The sequence below is a fragment of the Macaca fascicularis genome, chromosome 1 (genome assembly GCF_037993035.2).
Source record: "Macaca fascicularis isolate 582-1 chromosome 1, T2T-MFA8v1.1".
NCBI classification, from domain to species: Eukaryota; Metazoa; Chordata; class Mammalia; order Primates; family Cercopithecidae; genus Macaca; species Macaca fascicularis.
In genome coordinates, this window is record NC_088375.1 from 62226939 (window position 1) to 62254335 (window position 27397).

The 27397-nt window shown below is 44.3% G+C and overlaps 2 protein-coding genes and 1 long non-coding RNA gene across 10 annotated transcripts in view; 1 reads left to right on the forward strand and 2 right to left on the reverse strand.

Annotated features, from left to right (window-relative positions):
• Window positions 1–1180: 1180 nt before the first annotated feature.
• Window positions 1181–9658, reverse strand: PPP1R15B (protein phosphatase 1 regulatory subunit 15B). Of its 2 annotated transcripts, XR_010585072.2 has the most exons (3): window positions 7900–9658; window positions 7313–7408; window positions 1181–4180 (listed from the first exon to the last, which is right to left on the reverse strand). XR_010585072.2 is itself a non-coding variant. In XM_005540556.5 (2 exons), exons 1-2 carry the CDS (start codon window positions 9221–9223, stop codon window positions 3959–3961), a joined length of 2133 nt encoding a protein of 710 aa, XP_005540613.2. In that variant the 5' UTR covers window positions 9224–9658; the 3' UTR covers window positions 1181–3958. The 2 variants fall into 2 exon arrangements, 1 of the variants encoding a protein (XP_005540613.2); XM_005540556.5 differs by having other exon boundaries at window positions 7313–9658.
• The window catches only part of LOC107129425 (uncharacterized), a 31068-nt gene continuing 12858 nt past the window's right edge, over window positions 9188–27397 (forward strand). For both annotated transcript variants that reach the window (XR_010585084.2, XR_012431947.1), the window contains exon 1: window positions 9188–9593. This is a non-coding gene — a long non-coding RNA (uncharacterized lncRNA). The remainder of the gene's footprint in view (window positions 9594–27397) is intronic.
• The window catches only part of PIK3C2B (phosphatidylinositol-4-phosphate 3-kinase catalytic subunit type 2 beta), a 71834-nt gene continuing 65138 nt past the window's right edge, over window positions 20702–27397 (reverse strand). For all 6 annotated transcript variants that reach the window (XR_012431879.1, XR_012431873.1, XM_005540554.5 and 3 more), the window contains 4 exons: window positions 26241–26322; window positions 25750–25856; window positions 23689–23817; window positions 20702–23116 (listed from right to left, as the gene is read on the reverse strand). Coding sequence is in view for 4 of the 6 variants with exons in the window: in XM_005540554.5 (XP_005540611.3) it covers window positions 22928–23116; window positions 23689–23817; window positions 25750–25856; window positions 26241–26322 (507 nt within the window). In the remaining 2 variants the exon portion in view is untranslated. The remainder of the gene's footprint in view (window positions 23117–23688; window positions 23818–25749; window positions 25857–26240; window positions 26323–27397) is intronic.

Here is a 27397-nt window from a genome sequence, read left to right on the forward strand (position 1 = left end):
TCAGAAATGTATCTTAATAACTTTTCTTCATTATCCTTTCATCTTGAAAGTACCTGAATTAAGAGTGCTATTATTCTTTAATCCATTAATAGGGTTGCCATAAACCAAATAGGGCTTAATCCATTAATAGGGTTGCCATAACCCAAATGCTTTCTTTTCAGAGTAAAATTTTTTTCTGATGTTATTTTTTTCTCTTTTGAGGCAGTCTCAATGATCCATGTATCCAGTATTAAAGCATGATTCCATCTGACTTTATTTTTTGAGATGAGTCTGTCACCCAGGCTGGAGTACAATGGTGTAATCACAGCTCACTGCAGGCCTTAACTTCTGTGCTCAAGCAACCCTCCTGCCCCAGCCTCCCAAGTAACTAGGTCTATAGGCTGGGACCACAGGTGTGCTGACACCATGGGCCAGTTTGTTTTTGTTTTGTAGAGCGTCTCACTGTATTGCTCAGGCTGGTCTTGAACTCCAGGCCTCAAGCAATCCTCCCACCTCAGTCTCCCAAAGTGCTGGAATTACAGGCATGAGCCACCATACCTGGCCCACTTTTGTAAATGAGAGAGCATCATGATTTTACAATACCATGATTATCATGATTAATAACACACAAAACAGCCGGGCACGGTGGCTCACACCTGTAATCCTAGCACTTTGGTAGGCCGAGGCGGGCAGGTCACGAGGTCAGGAGATCGAGACTAACCTGGCCAACATGGTGATATCCCATCTCTACTAAAAATACAAAATTTAGCCAGGCATGGTGGCAGGTGCCTGTAATCCCAGCTACTCGGGAGGCTGAGGCAGGAGAATGGCTTGAAACCACAAGGCGGAGGTTGCAGTGATCTGAGATCGTGCCACTTCAATGGAGCCTAGGTAACAGAGCAAGGCTCTCTCAAAAAAAATAAATAAATAATGCACAAAACGGAGATCTCCCTGCCACATAAGCACTAGGATAAGCCAAGTATCTGAATGTTATTGCTTCTGTGAATATCCAGTTTAATTTTCTTTGCAGCAGAACTGAAAAGCTAGGGCCAATTTCAGAATCAAATCTTCAGTTTCTTAGAAGGGCCTCTCATAATACTTCAAGAACCAAATTCTTCTACTACTATAATGTTGTTTGCAATTATACTAATCCTGCTTAGTAATTCCAAAACCACTGTAAAATACTATGATACATATAATATAAAGTTGAACCAAAATATAATTTAACGTTTAATAATTGCAAATATATTTATTACAATTTACAGATTAGTTATGTTATATACACAAATATAATTTTAACTATAAAATCCCAACACACTAGTTACATTTAAATCATTGATCTGTAGAAGCCGATTTAGAGTCTTCTAGTCCCCTAACTTTACCTTCCTTAAATTATACAAAAATAAAATCTGATAGTTTTCAAGTCAAACATGAAGAGGTGTTACATTTTATTACTCAGAAATGGAACTTTTACCTGTCTGTACAAAGCCTTTTACATGCTACATTGACACTTAAAGCACCATTAATAAGACTTCAAATGTGTAAAATGTTTAATTAAAACCTCTAAAGATTTTCTCTTTAAGATTATGGGGGTTTAGGGCCGGGCGCGGTGGCTCAAGCCTGTAATCCCAGCACTTTGGGAGGCCGAGACGGGCGGATCACGAGGTCAGGAGATCGAGACCATCCTGGCTAACACGGTGAAACCCCATCTCTACTAAAAAAGATACAAAAATATAGCCGGGCGAGGTGGCGGGCGCCTGTAGTCCCAGCTACTCGGGAGGCTGAGGCAGGAGAATGGCGTGAACCCGGGAGGCAGAGCTTGCAGTGAGCTGAGATCCGGCCACTGCACTCCAGCCTGGGCGACAGAGCAAGACTCCATCTCAAAAAAAAAAGAAAAAAGAAAAAAAAAAAAAGATTATGGGGGTTTAACTTTGTTCTAACTAGAATTGGGATGAAACAAGAAGTTTGCTTTTTTCTCCTTCAGTCCAACTTTAAAATAGTCCTTTCTGTCCTTCTTATCAACTTCTGATCACTTCTTCCAAGGAGGTTAGTATATGGAAGAACTCTTAATCAAGCTTTCACATATTTGGTAGTGAGGTTAGAATCCCATGGGGAACAATTTTCCAAAATCCAATGAAAGATGTCTCATTATTTTCAAATACACAGAGGTGCTAGGTTTCAGAAACAGAAAACACACCGTTAAGTCTCGGAAATAAAATGTTTTAGCCTGGTTTTAAAAGAATGCCTATTATGTTGTCAAAAGGCTTTTTTCAAGGTAAACGATGCCTGCTTTCCAACCGACATCGCTATTGCTTGAAACTACCGTTTTCATGTTATTAGACCATCCTGTAAATGTGCTCCCTATGATTACCTAAAGTGGAGATGCACAAAACACACAGAATAAGGGCTCTGCAAAAACTTGACCAGTTTTTATAGTGTTGCATTCTCAATGTGTTTAATTATGAATATATAAACAGTGGAGGCAGTTCGCAGAACCAGACAGAAATAAAATAATGACCAGGTAGATTGTAAACTGAGGTAGTAACCCTGTAAGCACTTCTGATGAAAAATTCATCCCCACACTTAAATAAGTTCAAAACTAAGAGGTCACCTATTCTACTTATGTCTTCCATTACCTGTGACAGGAAGCACACGGAATGAAAGCAGACCACTGAAGAGTTAACTACCCCTCAGCCTAACTTATGTGTACCTTGTAAAGCTAAACAAATAAACCAAACACAAGCAGTCAATGCGAAGACTTAATTCAAAGCAAGCTTTGGGCTAAAGATATTAAGACTTTGTAGTCATTAATCTATACCTCTATCCTTTCCTGAAAGTAAAGGCCTTGCCATTACTTCTCTCCTTATTAAACAGTAGGACACAATAAACCTGGATACTGACTGAAGTTTATATTTTACATTTCAAACGTGAAAATTCAGAACTGCCCATTTGCAATTTTACAGTGGGATCCTGACAGGTTTTAAAAGTGACAGTGCTGAGGCATGATATTCGTTAACACTGGCTTTCTATTGAGAACATATACACCAAAACCAAATTGCTCTGAGATGTCTCCCATTTTCTTTCTAGGAAATTGCTAGGCTTTTAAGTTTAAAAAATAAATGATTATGATGTAATTATTACTTTCCAGAGTGTTCTGCAACAACTTCAACCTGTTAAAGAGATACAAAGAACTATATTAAACTGGGAACTACAATAACATATACAGAACCCTCTCCAAACAACAGTTTCCAAAGAAATTAAATACATTAGACATTAAAATTTGGTAGAAAGATGCAGCTTTCCCAAAGTAGTAAAGTACTGCACATGTGGATTTTGTGGCAATCCTTGGAAATATCCTAGGTATAACAATGTAGAAACAAAAGGTTAACACACATTTTCAACCCAAGTCATTTTTACAAGAAAAAAAAAGTGACACAAAATAATGTACTTTAAGTCGGTAGCATACACAAGGTTATTTTTCAGCCTAAGGTAGATAGGCCAAATCATGAAATAAAAAAACAGAAAAACATAAAAGCCCATTAACTTCTGAATTTTGGGAAAGAAGCAAGAGTCCAAAGTTTTCAGATAGGCACACATAATTTAGATTAGAAATGAAAATGGGCTTTAAGCCCTATAAATATTGTTTTCCAAGAAAGTAAGTTTTGAAAGTGCAAAATGACAACTCAAAAAGGTCCCCTTTTCACCTCATGCATGCAAAGGTCATTTAAAAGCACATCCAACTAAATCAAAAAAGGGAAGATTCGAAATTACACTAGTTCATCCTTCATCATCAGGGCTGGCTTCAAACCTGAATGTTTCTGAGTGGGATATGTTGGGAAAAAAAAAAAAATTAAACTAGATCCAAGTTACATTTCCTCTTAAAAAAAAAAGTCAAAGGACAGCTGCCAAGATTTGTTTTTAAAAGACACCTCTCAGGTAAGAGGTAGTGTATGCTATGACTACAGGCTGCCAACTCATCTTAACATTGCTTGAAAACATTAAGTCCTTTGAAGCATGTTCCCTGGAGTCTATTAAACATTCTTTCTCTGTGCTCAAATGTCAAGCAATATCCAATAGCATCTTCTGTTTCTTGAATTCGTTTCTGGAACCTGCATCCATCCCTTGCAAATTCTTCCCATGGTCCTTTGCGATCCTCATCACCACTTATATAATACTCAGTAACTTCTTCAAGGAAGGTTACCTACAAAAACAAAGACTAATTTTAATAACTCTCTAGGATCTTACAATTAGCGTTGAGGTCAATAACCCTTTATGCTACCAATTTTTTCATAATATAGAATATCTTACTATTCCCAACTAAAAATAACATCTTGTTCTTAGGAATATTTGGTTCCAGCTATATCTGAAGTTAAAGAAAAAAAAAAAAGTTCTGTCACACCTGTAATCCCAGCACTTTGGGAGGCGGAGGCAGGCAGATTACCTGAGGTCAGGAGTTCAAGACCAGCCTGGCCAACATGGCGAAACCCTGTCTCTACTAAAAATACAAAAAAATTAGCCAGGCGTGGTGGCGCACGCCTGTAATCCCAGTTACTCAGGAGGCTGAGGCAGGAGAACAGCTTGAACCTGGGAAGTGGAGGTTGCAGTGAGCCGAGATCGCACCACTGTACTTCAGCCTGGGCAACAAGAGCGAAACTCTGTCTCAAAAAAAAAAAAGGTCTGATTAGATGGCATTTGGATAAAATAGTAACAAATGTCACCTAAATATTTCATGTAGAGACATATATCTTTCATTTATATATATATATCCTTCATTTATCTATATCTGCATAATACACACATACAGTCGTCTGCCCCCACGCATCCCCCACCAGCCCTTGGCTTTTGGTGTTAATAAAAAGAATCCAGATGAGGAATTGAATTTTTCATGCTGTTATTAACCCCTGCTATTTTTTAATCCTTAGGGAAATACAGTTCTGTGATATTCTTCCCTCAAAATGATAAGCAAAATATTTCTGAAAATAACCGCCATATCCCCGGAAGTCACTGTTTTTATCATTGCATAAAGGCTTTAACAATATTTTTGCTTACTTCTATTCTTTTTCCTTTTAGAAAATGTTTTCACTTTCCAACTTTTAAATCAACATGTAGTACTATTTTTGTATCATTACTTTGGCAATAACAATACAGAAGAGAAAAAGTTACTTAGTAAACAAAGTACAGCAAAATTAGTATTTTTAACGCTGTGTTACTCTAAGAAACTTTGTAGTTAAGATTTCAAAAACCTTTGTATTCAATATGCTATCCTATATATGAAATTGTGATTCTAATATACATAATGACATGTAATGAGTGACAATCCCTACTCATTACTACTTAATCACTACTTAATTTCTATGAAGCTTCTTTCTAAGCTATCAAACTCCAAAAGCAAATACTCGCTTTAAAGTATGTTTAATAGTTACATCAGCTAACCCTACTGTGGCCTACTACTTTCGTTCCCTTTACATCAGGCCAAGGGATGCCCCTGAGGACAATTAGCAGGTATGTAACACCTTACCAGTTATTGCATTCTAGTCTTGAATACTACTCATTCATTGTGTCATTAAGATAAATGATAAAAACATACAGTGTTTATCATATACCAGCTCTTTTCAAAGAGCTTCACATTTTTATCTCATTTAATCCTCACATTAACCCTATGAGGTACGGATCATTATACAGATAAGAAAACAGAGGTAGAAGGGTTTTTTAGACTCACTACCCATCATCCTATATACTCCATATATTTCATACATCATACTCCATATATACCAACGACAGAGAGTCAAAGGCTGTCAAATAATTCTATCATATTCAGACATAATCATTTACAAATTCTGCTTCTAGTTCACAGTATCATCTACTCCACTCATTTCATTTTACTCAATGAGCAAGCTAAAATTAGACATGAGACTGGCCTGAGGTCTCTCAATAAGAGCTAGCATTTAAAGGCAAGGCAATAAATTCTGAATTTTATTTACTTGTCTCATTTAAATCTTGCAATAACTTGTACAATAGATATTATTATTTTTCCCATCAAGTAAGAGTGAATTGAGGCCATGAGAGTCAAGTAACTTGCCAGGTCTGGCTGCCTTCCAAATCTCTCCGCCTTAACCACTGAGGAGTAGAGAACACGGGGCTCCAGCTGCCAAGTGCTCATTCCATTGCCCCACTTTGTTTCTTACCTATTCATTCTAAATAGGTCATTTTGTCAGGGGCCCCTTAAAAGGACAGAGAGATGGCATTTACACAGTGTGAACTAAAATTTAATTTTTAACATGACTTATTCTGCCCTAAAGGTAAGACGTAAGATTATCACCATTTGGAGATACTTTCTACCCAGGAATAATTTCAAAGTATTAAGCTGGCCATTTGGAGCCAAGAGATTATGGCACTGTCCATCTGAAACTCCCCAGTGCGGCAGAAGCTGAGGTCAGTAATAACTCACCCAATATCTTCTCTTTCCAAGTAACGGCATAGAAAACTAAAAAAACTTTCCCTCTACAATAGACACCTTTCGGTTTGCGGAGAGTTCAATTAATAACTTTAGTTAAAGCAACTATAAAGAAAAACAAACCAACTCAAAACGCTCCCAAAATAAGGTTAACCTGAAATTAGCCTGGGAATAGGAAGCAACTAGTCAAGATAAACCAAGTAAGTGGCCATCACTGTTTTTATTAATATTAACTGTAGCTGACCACTGATAACTAGCACTGCATTCCTAAGAAAAGGCAATACCATTTCCTGTATTGGCTTTGACTTTCAATTAAAATCATGTAACGTCAAAACCACTGAAATTACTATTTTCTTTCATGGCAAATTGGACCAAATAAATCTTACTTACTACTTGATATCATCATCCCTTTGGGTTGTAATGGACAGGAATGAAGACACTCTTGTTATGTGCAAACAAAATATTAAGTATTTGCAAACAACATACATTTAAAATCAGTTTAAAACTCTATGGCTGTAACAGGACCTTTTCAATCTCTAGAAAAATTAAATCGTGTATACACAAAGTTTAATAGTCCGTTAAAAAGTGTGAAAAGTTGAAGCTTGTAAAGAAACAGTCCAGAACTACCAACCCAAAGAAAAATGGCACTTTCCTGCTAACATCTACACGCTGGTATGTTCGTTGTGGACAGCAAAAATGTGCATGGGGGTGGGGAGTCAGGGAGAGGAGAAGGGTCATTTACATATTTCTCAATGCAAGTATACGAATTTAGAGGTCTTCCTCAAAAACACATGCACTCCTAAGCCTCCAAAGTCATGCTGCTATATTTAACCATATCAAAACAGTCAGAACATATCAGGCATGTTAAAAGAAACAAACCTTTCTTCTTTTGACATGTGTCTGTCTTCCTCCAGATAGAACGTCACGCAGTACCGAGTCTGGACATTCACTTTCTTGGCTCCCCAACAGCTGCACCTTACAAGAAAGTAAGGTGTGACACTCAGAAATGGCCACAATGGACTCAGATGGGGTCTTTGAGTCACGACAGCCTTTCCCATTTTCCCCTGATGTTTGAAAAGGAGCCTTAAAATTTAAAGGGTTGTAAGGGTCATCAGAATTACAGAAAGAGTTCCACAGTTTGAGACTCTCTGCTTCATCTGCACTAGATTCCCAGTCATCTTCCTCCCCAGAACTATGCTCAGGGGTCTCAGGAAGGCTTCCAGACTGGGAGGAATTCTCTAGATCAGACTCGCCAGACAAATCCTTCTCTGAATCAGAAGGCTCTTCAGGAACAATTCTGGCAGCAGTCTGAATTGTGGCTGTAAAGTTCTGGGGATTATAAGGATCTACACTGTAGAAAGAGTTCCAAAGGTGAAGCCCTTCAGGGTCTTGCTCAAGGTCTGAGTCTGACAGTGAGCTATCACTATCAAAACCATCATCCTCAGCTTCCTCATCCCAATCCTCACCTTCTGGATCAGAACTTGTTTCCAGGTCACTGGATGCACCTCCCAAAATATAATCTATCAGTTTGTTACTACAAGCTGGTCTGGCAGAAATGGGAAGGTCATCTTTTAGGTATGAGTAATCTACTACACTTATTCGGCCCTCTCCAGGCTCCTTTTCCATAGGTATCTCACAAGATGGACAGCTCTCAGAAGGGCTCTGTTCTTCCAAAGCAAGTGGAACTTCTGCAGTTAATAATTCTATTTTTTCTTCAGTGGATTCCTGGGTGGTTCCAGGAATGTCTTCAGCAGCAGGAACAAACTGTGTTGGGTTATCTCTGCAGTGTTTCGGATCCATCCGGAGAAGGTTGTGTTCCTCCTCCAGGCTGTGGTAGCCATTATCCTGGTCAGGGGTGGGTAACTCTTGCCCCTTGCTAGCCTGCTGAAGGAATTCCAGTCGTTTCATGCGAAGATGGTGAATTTCTGGTAGGCCTTCTGTAGAAAGAGGTGGACATCCCTGCCACGAGGCCGGGGTGAGTTCTGCACTCAGCGGCTGGGGATGACAAGGGTCCTCTCTCAGGCCTCCGCTCTCTGCGGTTAGTGTCTGCAAGCCGACTAGCTCGCCATTTCCATCACTGTTCTGATAGCTGACTTCTAGCCTAGGAAAGCAGTCCAGGTAGGAGGGGCTCAGCAAATAGGATACCACATTAAAAGTGTCTATGCGTTGAATGTTTAGAGGCCCAGAGAGCGAAGAGCCAAGTTCCCGGTCAGAGTACAGACGGGATTGAAGGCTACAGGGCAACAGCTCCACTCCCCCTAGCTGCTGCTCTAAGAGAAAAGCGTGTGCTGCAGGGTCCAAAGCACTTCCCTTGGCCTTAAGCTCCAATTCTAAGTCTGGGGGCGAACACTGCCAGTGGATTCCCTCCTCTAGCCAATTAAGGGGACTGGTGGCCGAGGAGTCTGAGGAGTCGAGCTTCAGCGAACTCAAAGATTTCTGCGCTGTGGAGGCGGCTGGTTTCTCCCGTCCCTTCAGGGATCTGTAGACTCCAGCAAAATTTAGCCATCTGGTCGGAAACATTCCACCGAAAAGTTGGCTCCAAATTAGCACCTTCTGAAGCAATCCGGGGAGCGGCGCAAGGAGCTGGGAGAGCAGCTTCGTCCAGTAGCTGACCCGAGTCTCGGGCTGGGCGGAGGAAAGCAGTGTGGGGTCCCCGAAGTTTTCCGGCGCAAGAGGCGTCGGGAACTTAGAAGAGCCTGCTTGCGATCGCCGAGGGAAAAAGGGTGGCCAGAACCGGAAGCCCGCCCGAGGGCCAGGCCGTTTCCGCGATCCGCCTGTCTCAGGCTCCATCTCCTTTTCCTTGGCAGTTTCTCGGGTAGGGCCGCGGCGCTCAGCGGCTGGAGGTCGGACGGGATTCGGAGGAAACCTACAGAGTCTCGGCCTTGCCCAGCGGTGGCGTCGGTGCTCCAAGCCGATCTCCGAGCCAGCAGAAAAGCCACAGAGGGCAGCGGATGCGGCAGCGGGCGGCAGAACACAGGGAGAAACACCCCGCGCAATACGCGGCAGCTGATGCGACTTCCATCCTGGAGGGAAAGGACGTTCCCTAGTCGGCTCGACGCTTCAATACCATCGATAGGAGCCTGCCCACGGCCTCGGCGGTGGTTTTCTGAGTGACAGAAGGTTGAAGAACCCCTGAGCAACGCGACACCGGAAGGGCTAGGTAGGTTGACTGGTGCGGTGGAAGCGAAGCCCAAAATGGCCGCAGGGCCCGCGCGCCGGCAGGACACCCCCCCCCAGCCGCCGGAAGAGACGCAGGACTGCTGGGCGTCTACGCCACTAGCGCCGCGCCGCCCAACGTCTCTCGCAAAGCCCCGGGGGGGTGGGGCTTTCCGCCCACTTCCGTGTGGCCGCCGATTGGTCGCGCCTGATTTCCCTGTCGGCTTCCTTACTCGAGGTAGAGCCGCACGGTAGCGGGAGGTTGCATCAGCCGGCGGGATGCACGCATGCGCAGTTGTTTCTGTGTGGTCTCTTAGGCGACCGCCCCAACAGCCCTCTAGGCTAAAGGGCTTGGGTAGGAAAGGGGTTTTCAAGATAACCCGAGAATTTCCCGGAGGCGTTTTGATGGCCTAATACACACTAACGTGTGTACAGTCATCGCCTCGTATTAAATGGGGATTAGTTCCAGGACGCCGTAGACACCAGAATCCGCAGATTCTGGTCAAGTCCCTTATGTAAAATGGTGTAGTGTTTGCATATAACCTACGTACACCTTCCCAGATACTTTAAATCATCCCCTAGATTAAGTAAATTACCTAATACAATGAAAGTGCTATGGAACTAGTTGTTATGTTGTATTTATTTGTATTATGTTTTATTGTCTTTATTTTTCCCGAATATTTTCAATCCATGGAAGGTTGAATGCCCCGTGGGCCAATTATAGGGTTATCGTAGTCTTAAATTTTTATTATTTATTTGTTTGAGACAGGGTCTGGCTGTGTCGCCCAGGCTGGAATGCAGTGGTGCGATCTCGGCTCACTGCAGCCTCAACCTCCTGTGCTCCAGTGAGCCTCCCACCTCAGCCTCCTGAGGAGCTGGGATTACAAGCTCGCACCACCACGCCCAATTTTTTTTTTTTTTTTTTTTTTTTTTTTTTTTTTTGAGACGGAGTCCCACTCTGTCGCCAGGCTGGAGTGCAGTGGCGCTATCTCCCCGGGTTCAAGCAATTCTCCTGCCTCAGCCTCCCGAGTAGCTTGTACTACAGGTGCGTGCCACCACGCCCAGTAATTTTTTTGTATTTTTGGCAGAGACAGGGTTTCACGATGTTGGCTAGGATGGTCTCGATCTCCTGACCTTATGATCTGCCCACCTCAGCCCCCCAAAGTGCTGAGATTACAGGCGTGAGCCACTGCGCTCAGCCAATTTTTGCATATTTTTGTGGAGACAGGGTTTCGTTGTGTTGCCCACGTTGGTTTCAAACTCGGCTCAAGTTATCTGTCCGCCTGGGCCTCCTAAAATGCTGGGGTTACAGGCGTGAGCCACCGCGCCCAGCCTGACAGGTATTTCAGGGTTCTCCTATTGTTGAGTACTATGTAGACCATCAACCTGAGATCTTATGTAAAAGGTGGGCAGTGCTGCGTAAATACATGTCTGGTATGGGGCAAACTAAACTCATAGAGAAGCAGCTCAGTTCCCAGAACTATTTACTCTCTTTTATGCTTCCAAGCAGGCAACATACTCAAATCATATTTATGAATACTTCCTTAGCAATCAGAACCACCGAATACAACACCCAAAAAGGAAACATGGACCACTATCCTTTGAAAAAAAAAAAATTGTCTGGTAATTTTAATTGCTGTATTTGATTCTCTCTTGTGAGTTTGGTCTTAGTTCATTTCTTTATTTCTGCCAAAACTTTGTAATAGATACTCCTGAAGTCAGGTATCAATTACAGAGGGAGGGTGACAGTTATGAGCACTAGAGACAGCAGAAAAATCTTTAAGGAGCCAGAAGGAGACCAGCAGCTCTTCCTGCCTTACTGGGCCTGTTCAAGAACAATCACTTCTTTTTCTTTCTTTTTTTTTTTTTTTTTTTATTTCGGTTTGTTTGAGACCAAGTCTCGCTCTGTTGCCCAGGCTATAGTGCAGTGGCGTAATCTCCGCTCACTGCAATCTCTGCCTTCCTGGGATCAAACTATTCTCCTGTCTCGGCCTCCCTAGTAGCTAGGACTATAGGCGCCTGCCACCACGCCTGGCTAACTTTTATATTTTCAGTAGAGACGGGGTTTCACCGTGTTAAGCAGAATGGTCTCGATCTCCTGACCTCGTGATCCGCCTGCCTCAGCCTCCCAAAGTGCTAGGATTACAGGTGTGAGCCACCATGCCCGTCACAACCACTTCTTTCTAGGAAGCCAAGAGGACCTCAGTTTCTGTTGTTTACCCTGTATTATTATCCATACCTCTGGAAAATCTCAATCCTAAGAACTTCAGAAAATGTATTAATAATAGAGGTCAGTTTCATAATAGAGATCCAAGTAGGTAAATTTGTTACCGGAAGCCTGTTTCTTGTAAAGTGAGGCTAGTAATTCCTCTTTCAATGCGTTGGTAAGAAAACTAGGTTTCCTCAATGCCTAGCCTAGACAGAGTAGGAGCACAAAGATTAGCTAATATTCTTGTATGGTTCTGCTTCACAGTCTTCAGTTGTTTCCTCATTGCCTGCAGAATAAAGGCTCTATTCAGCCTGTCCTCCCACTGTACTCTTCCAGCCTCCTCTAGTCACTTGTCTTCATGCATGTTATATTCTAGGAACACTGGACTTACCTATACTCCTTGTTTCTGGCCTTTACTCATGCTGTTTCTCAGCCAAGAAAAGCTTCACCTTTCCTGTTATATACCTACTCATCCTTCAAGATCCAATTCAAATGTCAGCTTCTCCTTGAAGCCTTCGTTGACCTTTCCAGCCAGAATTAATGGATCCCTCACAGCATTTATATTATTCTGCTCTATTAGAGCACTTAACACATTGCGTTACATATACCTATAAATGTTCTCTCTTGCTGGTCCCTGAACTCCTTGAGGGCTGTATCCAACTATCTAGCAAAGTGGTTCCCAAAGTATGGTGTGGGCACCCCTGGGGATCCTGCTTTGAAACCCTTTCAGAGAGTCCTTAAGGCCAAAAATATTTTCATAATAATTCTAAGCTTTTTTAACTCTCATTTTCTCATGCATGTACAGTGAAGTTTTCTAGAAGATACATGGTGTGTGATCTGGCAACAGAATGAATGCAAAAACAGATAGATATGAGATTCTAGCCATTTTATATTAAGCCAGATACTAAAGACATTTGGAAGAAATGTAAGACAATGCCACTTTTCTTGCTAAGCTTTTTATGTTTTGAAAAACAATTGAACATTACCAGCCTGGACAACATGGCGAAACCCTGTCTCTACAAAACATATAAAAATTAGCCAGGCATGATGGTGCACACCTATGGTCCCAGCTACTCAGGAGGCTGAGGTGGGAGGATCGCTCGAGTCTGGGAGGCAGAGGTTGCAGTGAGCCAAGATTGTACCACTGCACTGCAGCCTGGGCAACAGAGTGAGATCCTGCCTCAAAAAAAAAAAACAAAAAAAAAAAACATGTAATTGGTTTATTATTTTTAAATGAATTTTAAAATTTTATTGTATTTTTTGTTAAAGACAGGGTTTCATATGTTGCCCAGACTGGAGTGCGATGGGTATTCACAGGGGCAATCACAGTATGCTATGGCCTTGAACTCCTGGGGTCAAGCAGTTCTCCTGCTTCAGCCTCCCAAGTAGCTGGAACTACAGGTGCACACCACCATACCCAGCCTAAATGAGCATTTTTCAGTTCCTCAGTTTTGAATTCATAAATAGGAAATATTGATAGATATAAACCACATAAAGGCATAAAGTTATTTGGGGTCCTTAGTAGGTTTTTTTTGAGACAGGATCTTGCTGTATTGCCCAGGCTGGAGTGTGGTGCCATCACGGCTCACTGCACCCTTGATCTCCCAGGCTCAAGCAGTCCTCCCACCTCAGCCTCCCAAGTTGTTGGCATGGCAGGTGTGTACCACCACTTCTGTTTTTTTTTTTTTCATTTTATTTTATTATTATATTTTTGAGATGGAGTCTTACTCTGTTGCCCATGCTGGAGTGCAGTGGTGCAATCTCAGCTCACTGCAAACTCCACCTCCTAGGTTCAAGCGATTCTCCTGCCTCAGCCTCCCAAGTAGCTGGGATTACAGGCACCCACCACCACGCCTGGCTAATTTTTATATTTTTTAGTAGAGATGGTTTCACCAGGTTGGCCAAGTTAGGATTTCTTTTCTTTTTAGTAGAGATGAGGTTTCGCTATGTTGCCCAGGCTGGTCTCAAACTCCTGAGCTCAAGCAATTTGCCTGCCTTGGCCTCCCAAAGTGCAGGGATTACAGGCATGAGCCAGCACACCTGGCTGGGACCCTCAATAATTTTTAAGAGTATAAACTTTTTTCTTAGACCAAAAAGTTTAAGAACCACTGAGGTAGTATGTTGACTGGTACATAATAGGCACCCAATAAATGTTTGTTGAATGAACGGAAGAGTAATAATACTTTAAAATAATGTAATCTTCCTTAAGACCAAACCTCTTGCATTCCACTGTCAACTTTGTCACCAACTGACATCACATACCCCTGAAAACAATTTCTTAAAACTTTCTTGAATGGAACTCCCCTTCCCCATGTAGTCATTGGATATATAATTTTTATTCTTCTTTATGTTAGAAGTTGATCTAGAGAGGGAAAATGCAATCATAAAGTATTTGGGCTAGACATGGTGGCTCACACCTGTAATCCTAGCACTTGGGAGGTGGGCCAACTGCTTGAGCCCAAGAGTTCAAGACCAGCCTGAGCAACATATGGCAAAACCCTGTCTCTACAAAAAATTCGCCAGGTGTTGTGTTGTGCACCTGTGTTCCCAGCCACTCGGGAGGTTGAGGTGGGAGGATCACTTGAGCCCAGGAGGTTGAGGCTGCATGAGCTGAGAACATGCCACCACACTCCAGTCTGGGTGACAGAGACCCTGTCTTGAAAGAAAAAGGGATGGAAGAAAGAAAAGAAGAAAGAGGGAGGGAGGGAGGGAAGGAAGGAAAGAAAGAGAAAGAGAAAGAGAAAAAAGGAAAGGAAAGGAAAGGAAGAATGGAAGGAAGGGAGGGAGGGGAAGGAAGGAAGGGAAGGAGGGAGGAGGGATGGAGGGAAAGAAAGAGAGAGAGAGAGAAAGGAAGAAAGAAAGAAAAAGAAGGAAGGGAAGGAAGGGAAGGAAGGAAGGAAGGGAGGGAAGGGGAAGAAGGAAAGGAAAAAGGAAGGAAGGAGGAAGGAAAGAGGAAGGAAGGGAGGGAGGGAGAAGGAAGGAAGGGAAGAAAGAAAGGAAAGGAAGAACTATAGGAGGGGAGGGAAGGAGGGAAGGGAGGGGGAGAGGAGGGGAGGGAAGGGAGGAGGGAGGAGAGGAGGGGAGGGGAGGGGAAGGGAGGGGGAAGAGAGTGCACGGGGGAGGGGAGAAGGCAAGAAGGGAGGGAAAGGAAGGAACCTGAGCAACAGCCTACAAGTTTATGGAAAAAAAGTTTAAAAAATTAAAATATTTGAGAGCTGCCTCTGAGAATATGTGACTTTGCCTTGTTCGTCTCAGCTGGAAAAGTGTGACTCAGCCTTCCCAAGCCTGCGAGAGGGCAGAGGGAGGCCAGATCTGTACACAGAGATAACATGTTGCCAAGGCCGTGTGCAGGCTGGTGAAGACAAAAAGTCCTTCTGTTGGCAAGCTGACTGGCACTTTGGCCGGAAAAAATTAAAACCTCAGTTAATTCTGTTTATTTTAAAAGACTTTGCCAGGCTGAGGTAAAGGGTATATGGCTCTTGATTTTTTCAGAGTCACCACCAGCTCCAAAATCTGATATCCCAGTATCTCCCACTCTGGCTGCCGCCTCCTACCAATCCACACTGCCCTGATATCCCTATTCAGCTGCCAGTCAACCCCTCAGAGACCACAAACCATTGCTCTTACCACTTTTTGTGATCCATCACACTCTTCATTTCCCTCTTTACTCAGCGTGAATTTCCATGATCCAGTATTAAAACTACCCCCTTGTCCTTCTACTCCCTGGCAAAAGTCCAAGCCTAGTTAAATCCAACTACTCACTCATTCTCCACCTGCACCCTTGCAGCTAATCATTGCTTAAGAAGATCGCTCAGGCATGCTGAGTGACTCACTTCATACTTGTGATCACAAATCTCCTCGACGCCAGACACTCCCACCACAGTTCCCTAGAAGCTTTGCTTCTCCTACACTCTGAGACTGTCTCACAATACTTCTTTCTTCAAATTTCCAGCATTTGCCATAAACACACATTCTCAGTTTATGATCACACTCATACTTCAAGAAAAAAACAGATACAACTGGACATAAATCACCTCATCTTTCCCTGACCAAATCCACTGGCATTTGGACCCACATAATCTGCCTTCAATCCCTCTACAATCCAAGAAGCCTCCTGGATGCATCCCTCCATTTTTACTCAAGGAATAATTCTGACCTCTCTTATCACTTCTCCCTAGTAACATACATGTTTCTCTCACTACTAGATCATTCACATTAACATAACTTAATATCACCTATATTAAAAATAAAAAGACCACCCAGCATGGTGGCTTATGCCTGTAATCCCTACACTTTGCGGGGCCAAGGCGGGGGGCTTGAGCCAAAGAGTTCAAGACCAGACTGGACAACATAGCAAGACCTTGTCTCTACAATTTAAAAAATTCACTGGGCTTGGTGGCTCATGCCTGTAGTCCCAGCTACTCGGGAGGTTGAGGCGGGAGGACTGCTCACCACCACCCTGCAGCCTGGGTGACAAAGCGAGACTCTGTCTCAAAAAAAGTAAATAAAAAAATAATAATAAATAAAATTTAAAAACCCTTCCCTAGATATACACCCCTCCAAGCTTCTGCACCACCAGAGTGAAACCTCTCGAGAGTTGTTGGTGCTTATGGTCTCCACTTTCTCTTCACCTATACTCTCCCCAGCCTACACCAATGTGACTTTCACCCCCACCACTCATTCAGGCAGCTCTTATCAACGTCACTAAGAACATTTTGCTATATTCACTCCTCTTGACTGTTAGGGGTTGAAGTGTGTCCCCCAAATGATAAAATCCTAACCCCCTTAGTACCTGTGAATGTGATCTTATTTGGAAATAGGTTCTTTGCAGATGATCAAGTTAAGATGAGGTCATTATGGTGGGCTCTAATCCAAGATGACAGCGTCCTTATAAAAAGAGGAGATTTGGACACAGACACGTGCATGCACACGGAGAGAATGCCACAGCAATATGAAGGCAGACATTGGGTTGATGCATATATAAGCCAAGGAATTCCAGATTGCCAGCAAACCTCCAAAAGCCAGGAGAGAAACATGGAACAGACTCTCTCACAGCCCTCACAAGGAATCAACCTTGCTGACACCTTGATTTTGGACTTCCAACCTCCAGAAATACATTGCTGTTTAAGCCTCTCAGTTTGTGATACTTTGTTACCGGAGCCCCAGGAAACTGATCATACTTCTTTAGGTTGCCAGGACACCATGACCTGCTCCTCCTCCTCTGAATGTTGGCCTCAATCCACCCAAATGCCTCTCTAACCTGGGTGATCTCATCTCATTCCATGGAATTAAACACCACCTCAGTGCTGATGACTTCCATATCTAAACTTCCAGACTGACTTCCCTTGGGCTTCAGATTCCATTCTGTTACTTCTCCACTTAGATTTCTATCACATATCTCAAACTTAACACAATCAGAAGTCTTGATTCAGCTCTACTGAACCTACCTCCCCACTCCCAGTAATTCCTCCAGAGGACTCTGCCTACATTCTGAGGTTCCACACTGAGGAATCATCCTCAACTCCGCTTTCCCTCAATTCTATACGCAGTCCGTCAGCAAGTCCTGTCAGCTCTACCTTCAAAATATATCCAGAATTTGACCACTTTCCATCATCCCCAAGCTACCATCATTTCCCTCCTGGACTACAATAGCCTCCTCTTCTGCTTCTATTTTTGCTTCAAACAGCAGCCAGAAGAATGATCTCTTAACATAAATTAGACATTACCGTTTTTTTTTGTTTGTTTTTTGAGATGGAGTCTCTCTCTGTTGCCCAGGCTAGAATGCAGTGGTGCTATCTCAGCTTACTGCAACCTCCACTTCCTGGGTTCAAGCGATTCGCCTGCCTCAGCTTCCTGAGTAGCTGGGATTACAGGCGTTCACCACCACACCTGGCTAATTTTTGTATTTTTAGTAGAGATGGGGTTTCACCAGGTTGGCCAGGCTGGTCTCGAACTCCTGACCTCAGATGATCCGCCTGCCTTGGCCTCCCAAAGTGCTGTGATTATAGCCATGAGCCACCGTGCCTGGCCCCTGCAGTTCCCTTTCTCAAAACCCCATCACCCTAAGAATAAAGCCTGAAGCTCTGATTGATTTTAACACGCAGATATCTTCTCTGAAGCCCACTCTGCCCGCCCCGCCCCTTCGCATACCACCTTATCCATATCACACTGCACTGTATTTATTTCCATGCATGCTTCCCTTGAAAGACTGAGTTCCTTGAAGACAGGATCCACACCTTTGTTGTCTGAGTAGCCACAGTACCTGACACCCCGCCTTACCCAGTGTAAGCCATTAGTGTTGTTAGTTGAATTGATCAGACACTTTAGACAAGTCCCAGCCACCAGAAAATTCTCTCCCAATTTAAAATGCTGCCTCATTTTTTCACCTTTCAAATCCAGTCTAATCTTTGCTCCTCAAATCTCAGCAAGCTGGGCTGCTTCATTTTTGCCACCTCTCTTTGAACTCAGAAATCTGGGCCCCCTGGACTGCTTTTGTTTCTTTTCTCCTTGGGCAACCCCTCTCTCTCATTCCCCACCTCTCTCATTCCCACTCCCTCAGGAGGGTTCAGATTTCTACCCCATTTGGCCAAGAAATTTCCTTCACTAAGACTCTTGGCAGACTCAAGTACTAACCTTTAAAAAGTCCAAAGGGACTTGCCCAGAACTGCAGTGATACCTCAAGATCATTTAGAAATAAAGCAGGTAACACTTCCTACTGTTTACTACTGGAAAATCCCCTGGAAGCCCCCACACAATTCCCCAGTATGAAACATGACCCCCCACTGGAGAGTTTTGGAGACTTCTGGGTACAATGCTTGAACAAGGGTCACTTCACTTCCATCCTGCACTTGGGGGGTTCACTTCTGGGCTATGGTTATGCTGTAGTGGCTTGATAGTTGCGAGGCATCTCAAGTTTCAGTTTTTTCTCCTATAAAATGGAGTTGGTTAAATATTACTAGATAGTAAACTTCTTTTTTTTTTCAGACAGAGTTTCACTCTTTTTGCCCAGGCTGGAGTGCAATGGCACGATCTCGGCTCACTGCAACCTCTGCCTCCCGGGTTCAAGCGATTCTCCTGCCTCAGCCTTCCAAGTAGCTGGGATTATAGGCGCCTGCCACCACACCCGGCTAATTTTTTGTATTTTTAGTAGAGATGGGGTTTCACTGTGTTAGCCAGGACGGTCTCAATCTCCTGACCTCGTGATCTGCCCACCTCGGCCTCCCAAAGTGCTGGGATTACAGGCATGAGCTATCGCATCCAGCCCTGGTAGGAAACCTCTTAAATGCAGAGAACTGTCTTAATTTACCTTGGTAAGCCCTAGTCTGGTACCTAGTACAGGGCCAGGATGCATTCAACACAAATGTATTTTATGAATGGAGGCATGCCACTAGGTAGCACTGGTAAGAACTGTGAATGTTTGTTGACAGAATTCATGAATGAGCCATACTTACTGTCCAGGGCAGTCGTAATGGAAAATGATATCATGTATAAAAAGCACCTGAAATATCAATTAGACCTATTTAAGGGATTGTATTAAACACTGCCTAGGAGGTGTTGCACAAGGTTTGGAGTGCAACAAACCTGGGTTCAAACTCCATGACTTACTGGCTGTGTGCCCTCAGGCAAGTTACTTCATCCCTCTGAGCTTCAGTTTCTTCATCTGTAAAATGGGTAATGGTACGCACCTGATCAAGTTGTTGTGAGGATAGATTTAGCTGACATGTGAAAATGGTCAGTGCAGTGCACTGGTACATATAAAAGTTACCATTTGGTGGTATAAAAAACCACTACTATTATTTTCATCTCATCCAGCAGATGTTTCAATGTAAACATCTGAACATCAACCAATTTTTTTTTTTTGAGGTGGAGTTTCACTCTTGCTGCCCAGGCTGGAGTGCAATGGCACAATCTCAGCTCACTGCAACCTCCAGCTCCCAGGTTCAAGTGATTCTCCTGCCTCAGCCTCCTGAGTAGCTGAGATTACAGGCATGTGCCACCATGCCTGGCTAATTTTTGTATTTTTAGTAGAGACAGGGTTTCACTATGTTGGTCAAGCTGGTCTTGAACTCCTGACCTCAGGTGATCCACCCACCTCGGCCTCCCAAAGTGTTGGGATTACAGGCATGAGCCACTGTGCCCGGCCAAACATCAACCAGTCTTTAAAATGATAGTTTCAGCTGGGTGCAGTGGCTCACACCTGTAATCCCAACACTTTGGGAGGACAAGGTGAGAGGATTGCTTGGACTCAGGAGTTCAAGACCAGCCTGCACAACGTAGCAAAACCTTGTCTCTTCTAAAAATTACTTTTAAAAATTATGGGAGGCTGGCTGGGTGCAGTGGCTCACGCCTGTAATCCCAGCACTTTGGGAGGCCAAGACGGGCGGATCACGAGGTCAGGAGATTGAGACCATCCTGGCTAACAGGGTGAAACCCCGTCTCTACTAAAAATACAAAAAATTAGCCGGGTGTGGTGGTGGGCGCCTGTAGTCCCAGCTACTCGGGAGGCTGAGGCAGGAGAATCACTTGAACTCGGGAGGCGGAGCTTGCAGTGAGCCAAGATTGCACCACTGCACTCCGGCCTGGGCGACAGAGCAAGATTCAGTCTCAAAAAAAAAAAAAAAAAAAAAATTATGGGAGGCTGAGGCAAGTGGATCACTTGAGCCCAGGAGTTCAAGACCAGCCTGGGAAACATGGCAAAACCCTGTCTCTACAAAGAATAAAAAAAGTTAGCCAGGCATGGTGATGTGCACCTGTGGTCCCAGCTACTGGGAAGGCTGAGGTGGGAGGATGGATGGAGTCCAGGAGGTGGAGCTTGCAGTGAGCCTAGATCTCACCACTGCACTCCAAGCCTGGGCGACTGAGAGAGACCCTGTGTCAAAAAAATAAATAAAATTATCATTTCATTTTTTTCTCAAATGTCATTTATTAGAAAATACAATTCCCAAGAAAGGAGATACAAGGGACTCTGGGAAGTGGGAAGTAAACAGTACACAGATCTCTTTAAATCAGGAGCATACAGGGTCATAATAAAATGAGCTACAGGCACAGAGCCAGTAACACATTTATGGTCCGTTCATCTGGAAAAGTTTCACCACCCACTCCCCACTCCCCTTCCCCCCACCGGAAGCAGCCAGCTTTATCCTTGACATTTTAATTTTAGAGAAAATTTAAACTTCCGTGCTGCCCTGTGGCTTCGGTCAATGGAGCTTCTTTCTCCAGTTATGGAATGAGTCAGCAAAACGGGGAGTTTCTGATCCTTGGAATTAGGGAGGGACAGTTTACAGAATGTCCTCATTTCACTCTTTTCCCAATCATGGGAAATATCCAGCCACTTCTGGTTTTAAAAGTTAATATCAAATTCCAAGTCCCTCCCTCTTTTTGGCAAGGAAGACAACCCTTTGAAGTGAAACACAAAAGAGCAAATGTAAAATCCATCTGGGGCCAGGCGTGGTGGCTCACACCTGTAATCCCAGCACTTTGGGAGGCCGAGGCAGGCAGATCACGAGGTCAAGAGATCGAGACCAGCCTGGCCAACACGGTGAAACCCCATCTCTACTAAAAATACAAAAAATTAGCTGGGCGTGGTGGTGCATGCCTGTATTCCAAGGTACTTAGGAGGCTGGGGTAGGAGAATCGCTTGAACCTGGGAGGCAGAGGTTGCAGTGAGCCAAGATCATGCCACTGCACTCCAGCCTGGTGACAGAGCGAGACTCTGTCTCCAAAAAAAATTTAAAAAAAAAAAAAACACCATCTGGTAGGGAATAAAGAATATGAAGAGATAAGAGACTCAGTCTCAGTCTCTCCTTTTGGGCTCCTGAGCTTAGCTCCAGGGGAATAATCACCACTCCAATCCAGCCTCCTACTGACCAAAGAAAAATCATGGGGCAAAAAATAACAGTTTTGATGGAATCCCCCACCCCATGCCCCTTTCCTTCAGATAGGGCATCCCTTTGGCTCCAGACTAAATAGGTTTATGGCCCCACAGAATGAGGAAAAGTCTCATAAAAAGGGTGACAGAAATGGAGTTTGGGAAGGAAGCAGCACAGCAGAAAGAAGTGGGGAGTGATGGATGGTGAATGCTTTCCAGAGGCTACCTAGCAAGCAGTCACAGTGGCATCTGCAGCCCAGGGACCTCTTCCTAGGGCCAAGATGCTCTTGGGTGAAACTACATCTAAGGACTAAGTCAGCATTTTGTCCCACCAGAGAGAAATGAAGGGAGAGACCTATGGGGAAGCACCCCCAGCCTATTCATAGAGACCAGCTGACCCCCAGAAGGGCCGGGAGAATGAAGGGGCAAGGAGTAGAAAATGGTATTCAGGGCAAGTCCTAATAAAGTAGGGAAGACAAAAGGAAAAGTCCCCCAAAAAGAGCATGGGTCCCTGAATACGGGTCCTTGGCAGAACCCCAATACGGAAGGCCCTTCCTTACACATGTAGGTATCACAGCGCTCTCCTTTGGAGGCAAAATCAGAAAGGCCCAGTGGCGCAAGCCTCAGTCCAGCACAGGCAGCCCTCCCCAGCCTGCCCCAACCTGTCCTTAGAGAGGGCTCTGGCCGAGGACCCACTGGGCCCCTCCCCTAATAGTTCCTATAGCTAGAAAACAAAACAACAACAACAACAAAAAAAAAACCTAGGGGAAAGTCCAATAAGAACCTTAATCATACAAAAAGTCCAAATAGTCTTCCTCTCTTGCCTTCTGGGGCATAGGTATGTCCCTTCTCGCAAGGCTTCCTGTCCCAGTTAGGACAACATCACTATTTCATTTTTTAAAAATAAAAATAAAGATATCTGCCCACCCACCCCCAAAATGCTACTTCATACAGCCCACCCCACACACTCCCCAAACCAAGCATTGCTCCCTTGACACAAGGTAAACTTAAAACTTTGCTGCAACCTCACAGCCTCCAAAGGGCTGCTCATCACAACCAACCCAGTTCAGTCTCCAGAGGAAGAGACAGCAGAGCATGTCTTACTCTTCCTGCCTCCTACTACAGAGGCCAGAATCACCTGGACCGAGCAGGGGGCCCGCACAGGGCCCTGGCCCTTCACAAGGAAGAGTCTCGCAGGGGAGAGTCCTCTCCTCCAGCTCCCACCACCAGCCTGGGATCCTGGGTACTGGCTCTGCTGGGCTCACAAGGTGCCATGGCTTCGAGATCCCAATGCAAACCAGCCGGTCTTCTCCTGAGCCAGGTCCAGCTCTCGCAGGCGGATGTTCACCTCACCGAGGAGGACGTTCTCCCAGAATCCCTGCTCACTCAGCACACTCAGCTGGAGCTCCCGCTGCTGCAGGTCTCCCTTGGGGATCCCATCATATACCAACTGCAAACAGAGATGGGGGAGGGAAGTGGTGAGAGAAGGAACAAGAAGAATCCAGAGGGAACCTGAGAGAGAGAGATGGTAAAGTCTGTTGGGGGTTGATCCAGCTGAGGCTAGCACTGACCCTGCAGACTCCCAGGTCATACAGAAGGTACACAAGGTACACAGACTCCAAGGGAAGCATTAATGAACTCTGTTCTTTGCTCAGAGTTCAAGCCGGTGAGGGCTTTGTATTGGGGCCACTGCTCATTTTCAGCACAGGACCAGCAGGCTTCTCCTTCCCACAGGATAGGGCCAGACCCCAGCCATGAAATCCCAGCCCAAAAGGGCTGGCAAACTTTTTATGTAAGGGGACAGACAGTAAATATTTTTAGGCTTGATAAGCCACATGGTCTATGTTACAACTACTCAATCCTGCCATTGCAACATGAAAGCAGCCACAGGCAAAACCTAAATCAGAAAGTACAGCTGTGTCCTTCATACGACGTCTTAATACGGTCTTCAATATGACTTTAGCTAGGAGAACAGGCGCAGGTTGCCAACCCCTGCCCTACCCCACCATTTTCCCCACCCACCATCTCATTGTAGGTAGGATTGCAGGTTTTCCGGGCCACTTTGGTTTTCCTCTTAGTGGTTTTCTGAGGGTCAGGAAGGAGGTAAATTTTCACATAGGGGTCAGGGTCATTTCCATCCTGGAGCAGTTGCTACAACAGAATGAGAACCAAAAAATGTTAAGATTTTTAACATCTGTCTCTTCATCACCATTCCTGTGATCACACTCTGATCCAGACTCTCATCTGCCATCTGGCGTCTTGCAATGCACAACTAGTTTATTTGTCTGCTTTCAAGCTCACTCCATTCTGATAAAAATATCTACCGTGATAACATTGTGTCCTATTAAAACATCAATTGATTTGTCTATGATATCAAGTCTATACTTTTTATCCAAATCCTCGGGACATCCCATAATGTGCTCTGTTTTGAGTGAAACATCATGTTCCCAGGTATCTTCCTGCCATATCTACTGTCCTTGTCTATTTTGTCATTTGGTCCACTTAACCCCTAAGAGGTAGAGATATGAGTCAGAGAGATTGAGTTGCTTGCTCAAGGGCAGCCAACTAGTGATACACCCAGCCTGATCCTTTTAAAACCTAAGTCAGATCATGTCACGCCTCTGCTCAAAACCCATCTCATTCAGGGAAAAGGCCAGGGTTCTTACTATCGGGGTAAGGTGCTGGTCCATCATACCCTCTCCAACCTCATCATCCACTCCTCTCGACTTTGCTCCATCGGCTTCAGCCACTGGCCCCTTGCTGTTTCTGACGGGCCCCTTGCTGTTTCTGACGCACCCCTGGCAGGCTCCCAGCTTTGGGCTGTCGGATCTAACTGCTCCCTTTGCCTGGGACAGTCTGCCCTCAGATGCATAAACATGGCTCCCTCCCTCACCTTCTCCAGCTTGCTAAGACACCTCCTCAGCAATGAGGCCTTCCCTGACCACTGCAAATTCCACTCCCTTCATTCCATCCTAGCATTCCTTCTCTGCTTTATTTCTTGCCATAGCTCTTACTACCATTTTCTATGCCATATATTTTACTTATCTGCCTGTCTGCCCTTTCCAACTAGAATGGAAGCCCCCTGAGGGCAAGGATTTTGTTTTGTTTTTCCCCACACCCAGAGCTAATGTATCAGTATACAGCAGGCACTCAAACATTTATTGAATGAATGAAGAATACATGGATGAATGTTCATGCTCCTCCTGCCATATCCCACTGCCCCAACCTACACAAAATGCCTAACATAGGATACAGCACAATGCAAGTATTCAAGTTCCCTTCCTGGCTGGGTATGGTGGCTCACACCTGTAATCCCTGCACTTTGGGAAGCTGAGGTGGGTGGATCACCTGAAGTCAGGCATTTGAGACCAGTCTAGCTAACATGATGAAACCTGATCTCTAATTTAAAAAAATACAAAAATTAGCCAGGTGTAGTGGCATGTCCCTGTAGTCCCAGTTACTCAGGCTGAGGCAGGAAAATCGCTCAAACCCAGGAGGTTGCAGTAAGCCAAGATCGCGCCACTGCACTCCAGCCTGGGTGACAGAGCAAAACTCCATCTCAAAAAAAAAAAAAAAGTTCCCTTCCTCTTCTAGTCACAATATTCTTAGAACTCATACCAAAAATTTAGTCATTATATACTGCCTTGATCATGTTCAAAGGATGTCACGTGGCTGCTGAATCATTATAGCCAGGTAGTGAGCCCCTTGGGCCTCTCCCTTATGATAATTACGATAATAATCATTATTCTAATAAAACCAGGCATGGTGTTAAGTATTCCACAAGCATTATCTCATTTAATCCCCATAATGACTCTATGAGGTAGGTGCTAACATTTTCCTCATTCTAATGAGGCTCAGAATGATTAGGTTACTTGTCAAAGACCACAGCTACAAAAAAGCTGTATCATGTATTGCCTGGTCAAACCATAGGCTTGCTATGGTTATAGGTCCATGGTGGATGCTCAATAGACTGTGGTGGTTACCCGTATGACATGGGGCAGAGAAGGTCTGCCCAGACAAAAAAGTAGCTCAAGAAAGATTAAAAAAGAAAAAAAAAAAAATCAGGGCTGTGCAGGCACTTACCAAGCCCCGAATATGCATCACCATAATGAAGAGTTTATTGTTTTTGTAGGAGATGGACAGCTTCACCTCCCCTCCCACCTTTCCGACGGGCCGGGCCCACGTGCCATCTGTAGGGACAAACGAAACCAAGAAGGGTCAAGAGGCCAGGCAGGGGTTTCTGTTTTCTTTCTGAGCCCCCTTGCCCCAGCCTCTCCACGTCAGGTTCCTGATACTCATGAGGCATCTACATAAGTGTAGTCTGAATGTGATTAGAGTTAACTGGGTTGGGATGGGTCTGAGGATACAATCAACTGAATATCCACCCTGTGGGGAACCCAGGTAAGGAGCTATGGATCCCCCAGCCTGAGTGGGAAACTGGATTCCCTGGAGAGTAAGAAAAGGAACAGGAGGCAAGTTAAGGAGAGCGAACTGAGAAGAGGTTGGGGCAGAAACAGTTACCCTTGGGGTAGTTCAGAGGAGTTGGCAGGAAGGTCTCAGAGAAGATACTGTACCTGAGGACTTAGGAGCTGAGCTGGTGCCCATAGCCTTCTCATCCCGAGGCAGTGGGTGGAAGAAGGTGTACACCAAATCACACTGGAACAGAATCAGAAACAGGGCCATTCTTCAATAAGACAATGGCCCAATACAAAAAGGAAGGGGACTGTTCCAGATGTAAAAAGACTTAGGAAATATAACAACCAACAACATGCAGTTCTTATGTGGATTATAGCTCTAACAAGCCAACAGTAAAAGGAATTTGGGGGATGATAGGGAAATTCTGAATATGGACTATGTACTGGATAATATAATAATACTGTAGTTATGTTAAAAATGAGGCTTTATTGTTTAGAGATGCATACTATTTCGGGGGTACAGTATTACGATGTCTGTAATTTACTTTTTTGTTTGTTTGTTTGTTTGAGATGGAGTCTTGCTCTGACGCCCAGGCTGCAGTGCAGTGGCGCAATCTTAGCTCACTGCAACCTCAGCCTCCTAAGTAGATGAGATTACAGGCGTGCGCCACCACGCCCAGCTAATGTTTGTATTTTTAGTAGAGACATGTCGGCTGGTCTCAAATTCCTAACCGCAGGTGATCCACCTGCCTCAGCCTCCCAAAGTGCTAAGATTACAGGCATGAGCCACTGCACCCAGCCTGTAATTTATTTTAAAATATTTCCTAAAAAATAGATGAAGCAAATATAGCAAAATGTTAACTGTTTAGGTGATAGATATAAAGGTGCTAATTATATTGTTTCTCTACTTTTCTGCATGTTTTAAAGTTTTAATACTAAAAAGTTTAAAAAGAAAAAACAGGCTGAGTGCAGTGGTTCATGCCTGTAATTCCAGCATTTTGGGAGGCTGAGGCCAGAAGATTGCTTGAGCTCAGAGTCTGCAACCAGCCTGGTAACACAGTGAAACCCTATCTTTACAAAAAAATACAAAAACTAGCGGGGTGTGGTGGCCCATGCCTATAGTCCCAGCTACTCAGGAGGCTAAGGTGGGAGGATCACTTGAGCCTGGGAGGTCAAGGCTGCAGTGAGCTGTGATTGTGCCACCGCACTCCAGACTGAATGACAGGGCAAGATCCTGTCTCAAAAAACAAACAAACAAACTGTGTGAAAATACTCACTTGAACATTAATACTGAGGGGAAAAAAAGACATACTCTA

Bases quoted from the DNA above. Each gene is read 5' to 3' on its own strand.
- PPP1R15B (XM_005540556.5), bottom strand. From the start codon at position 9,223: ATGGAGCCTGAGACAGGCGGATCGCGGAAACGGCCTGGCCCTCGGGCG. The intron at 4,181-7,312 runs GTTTGTTTCTTT...TTGTTTTTGTAG, and splicing joins CACATGTCAAAAGAAGAAAG to GTAACCTTCCTTGAAGAAGT.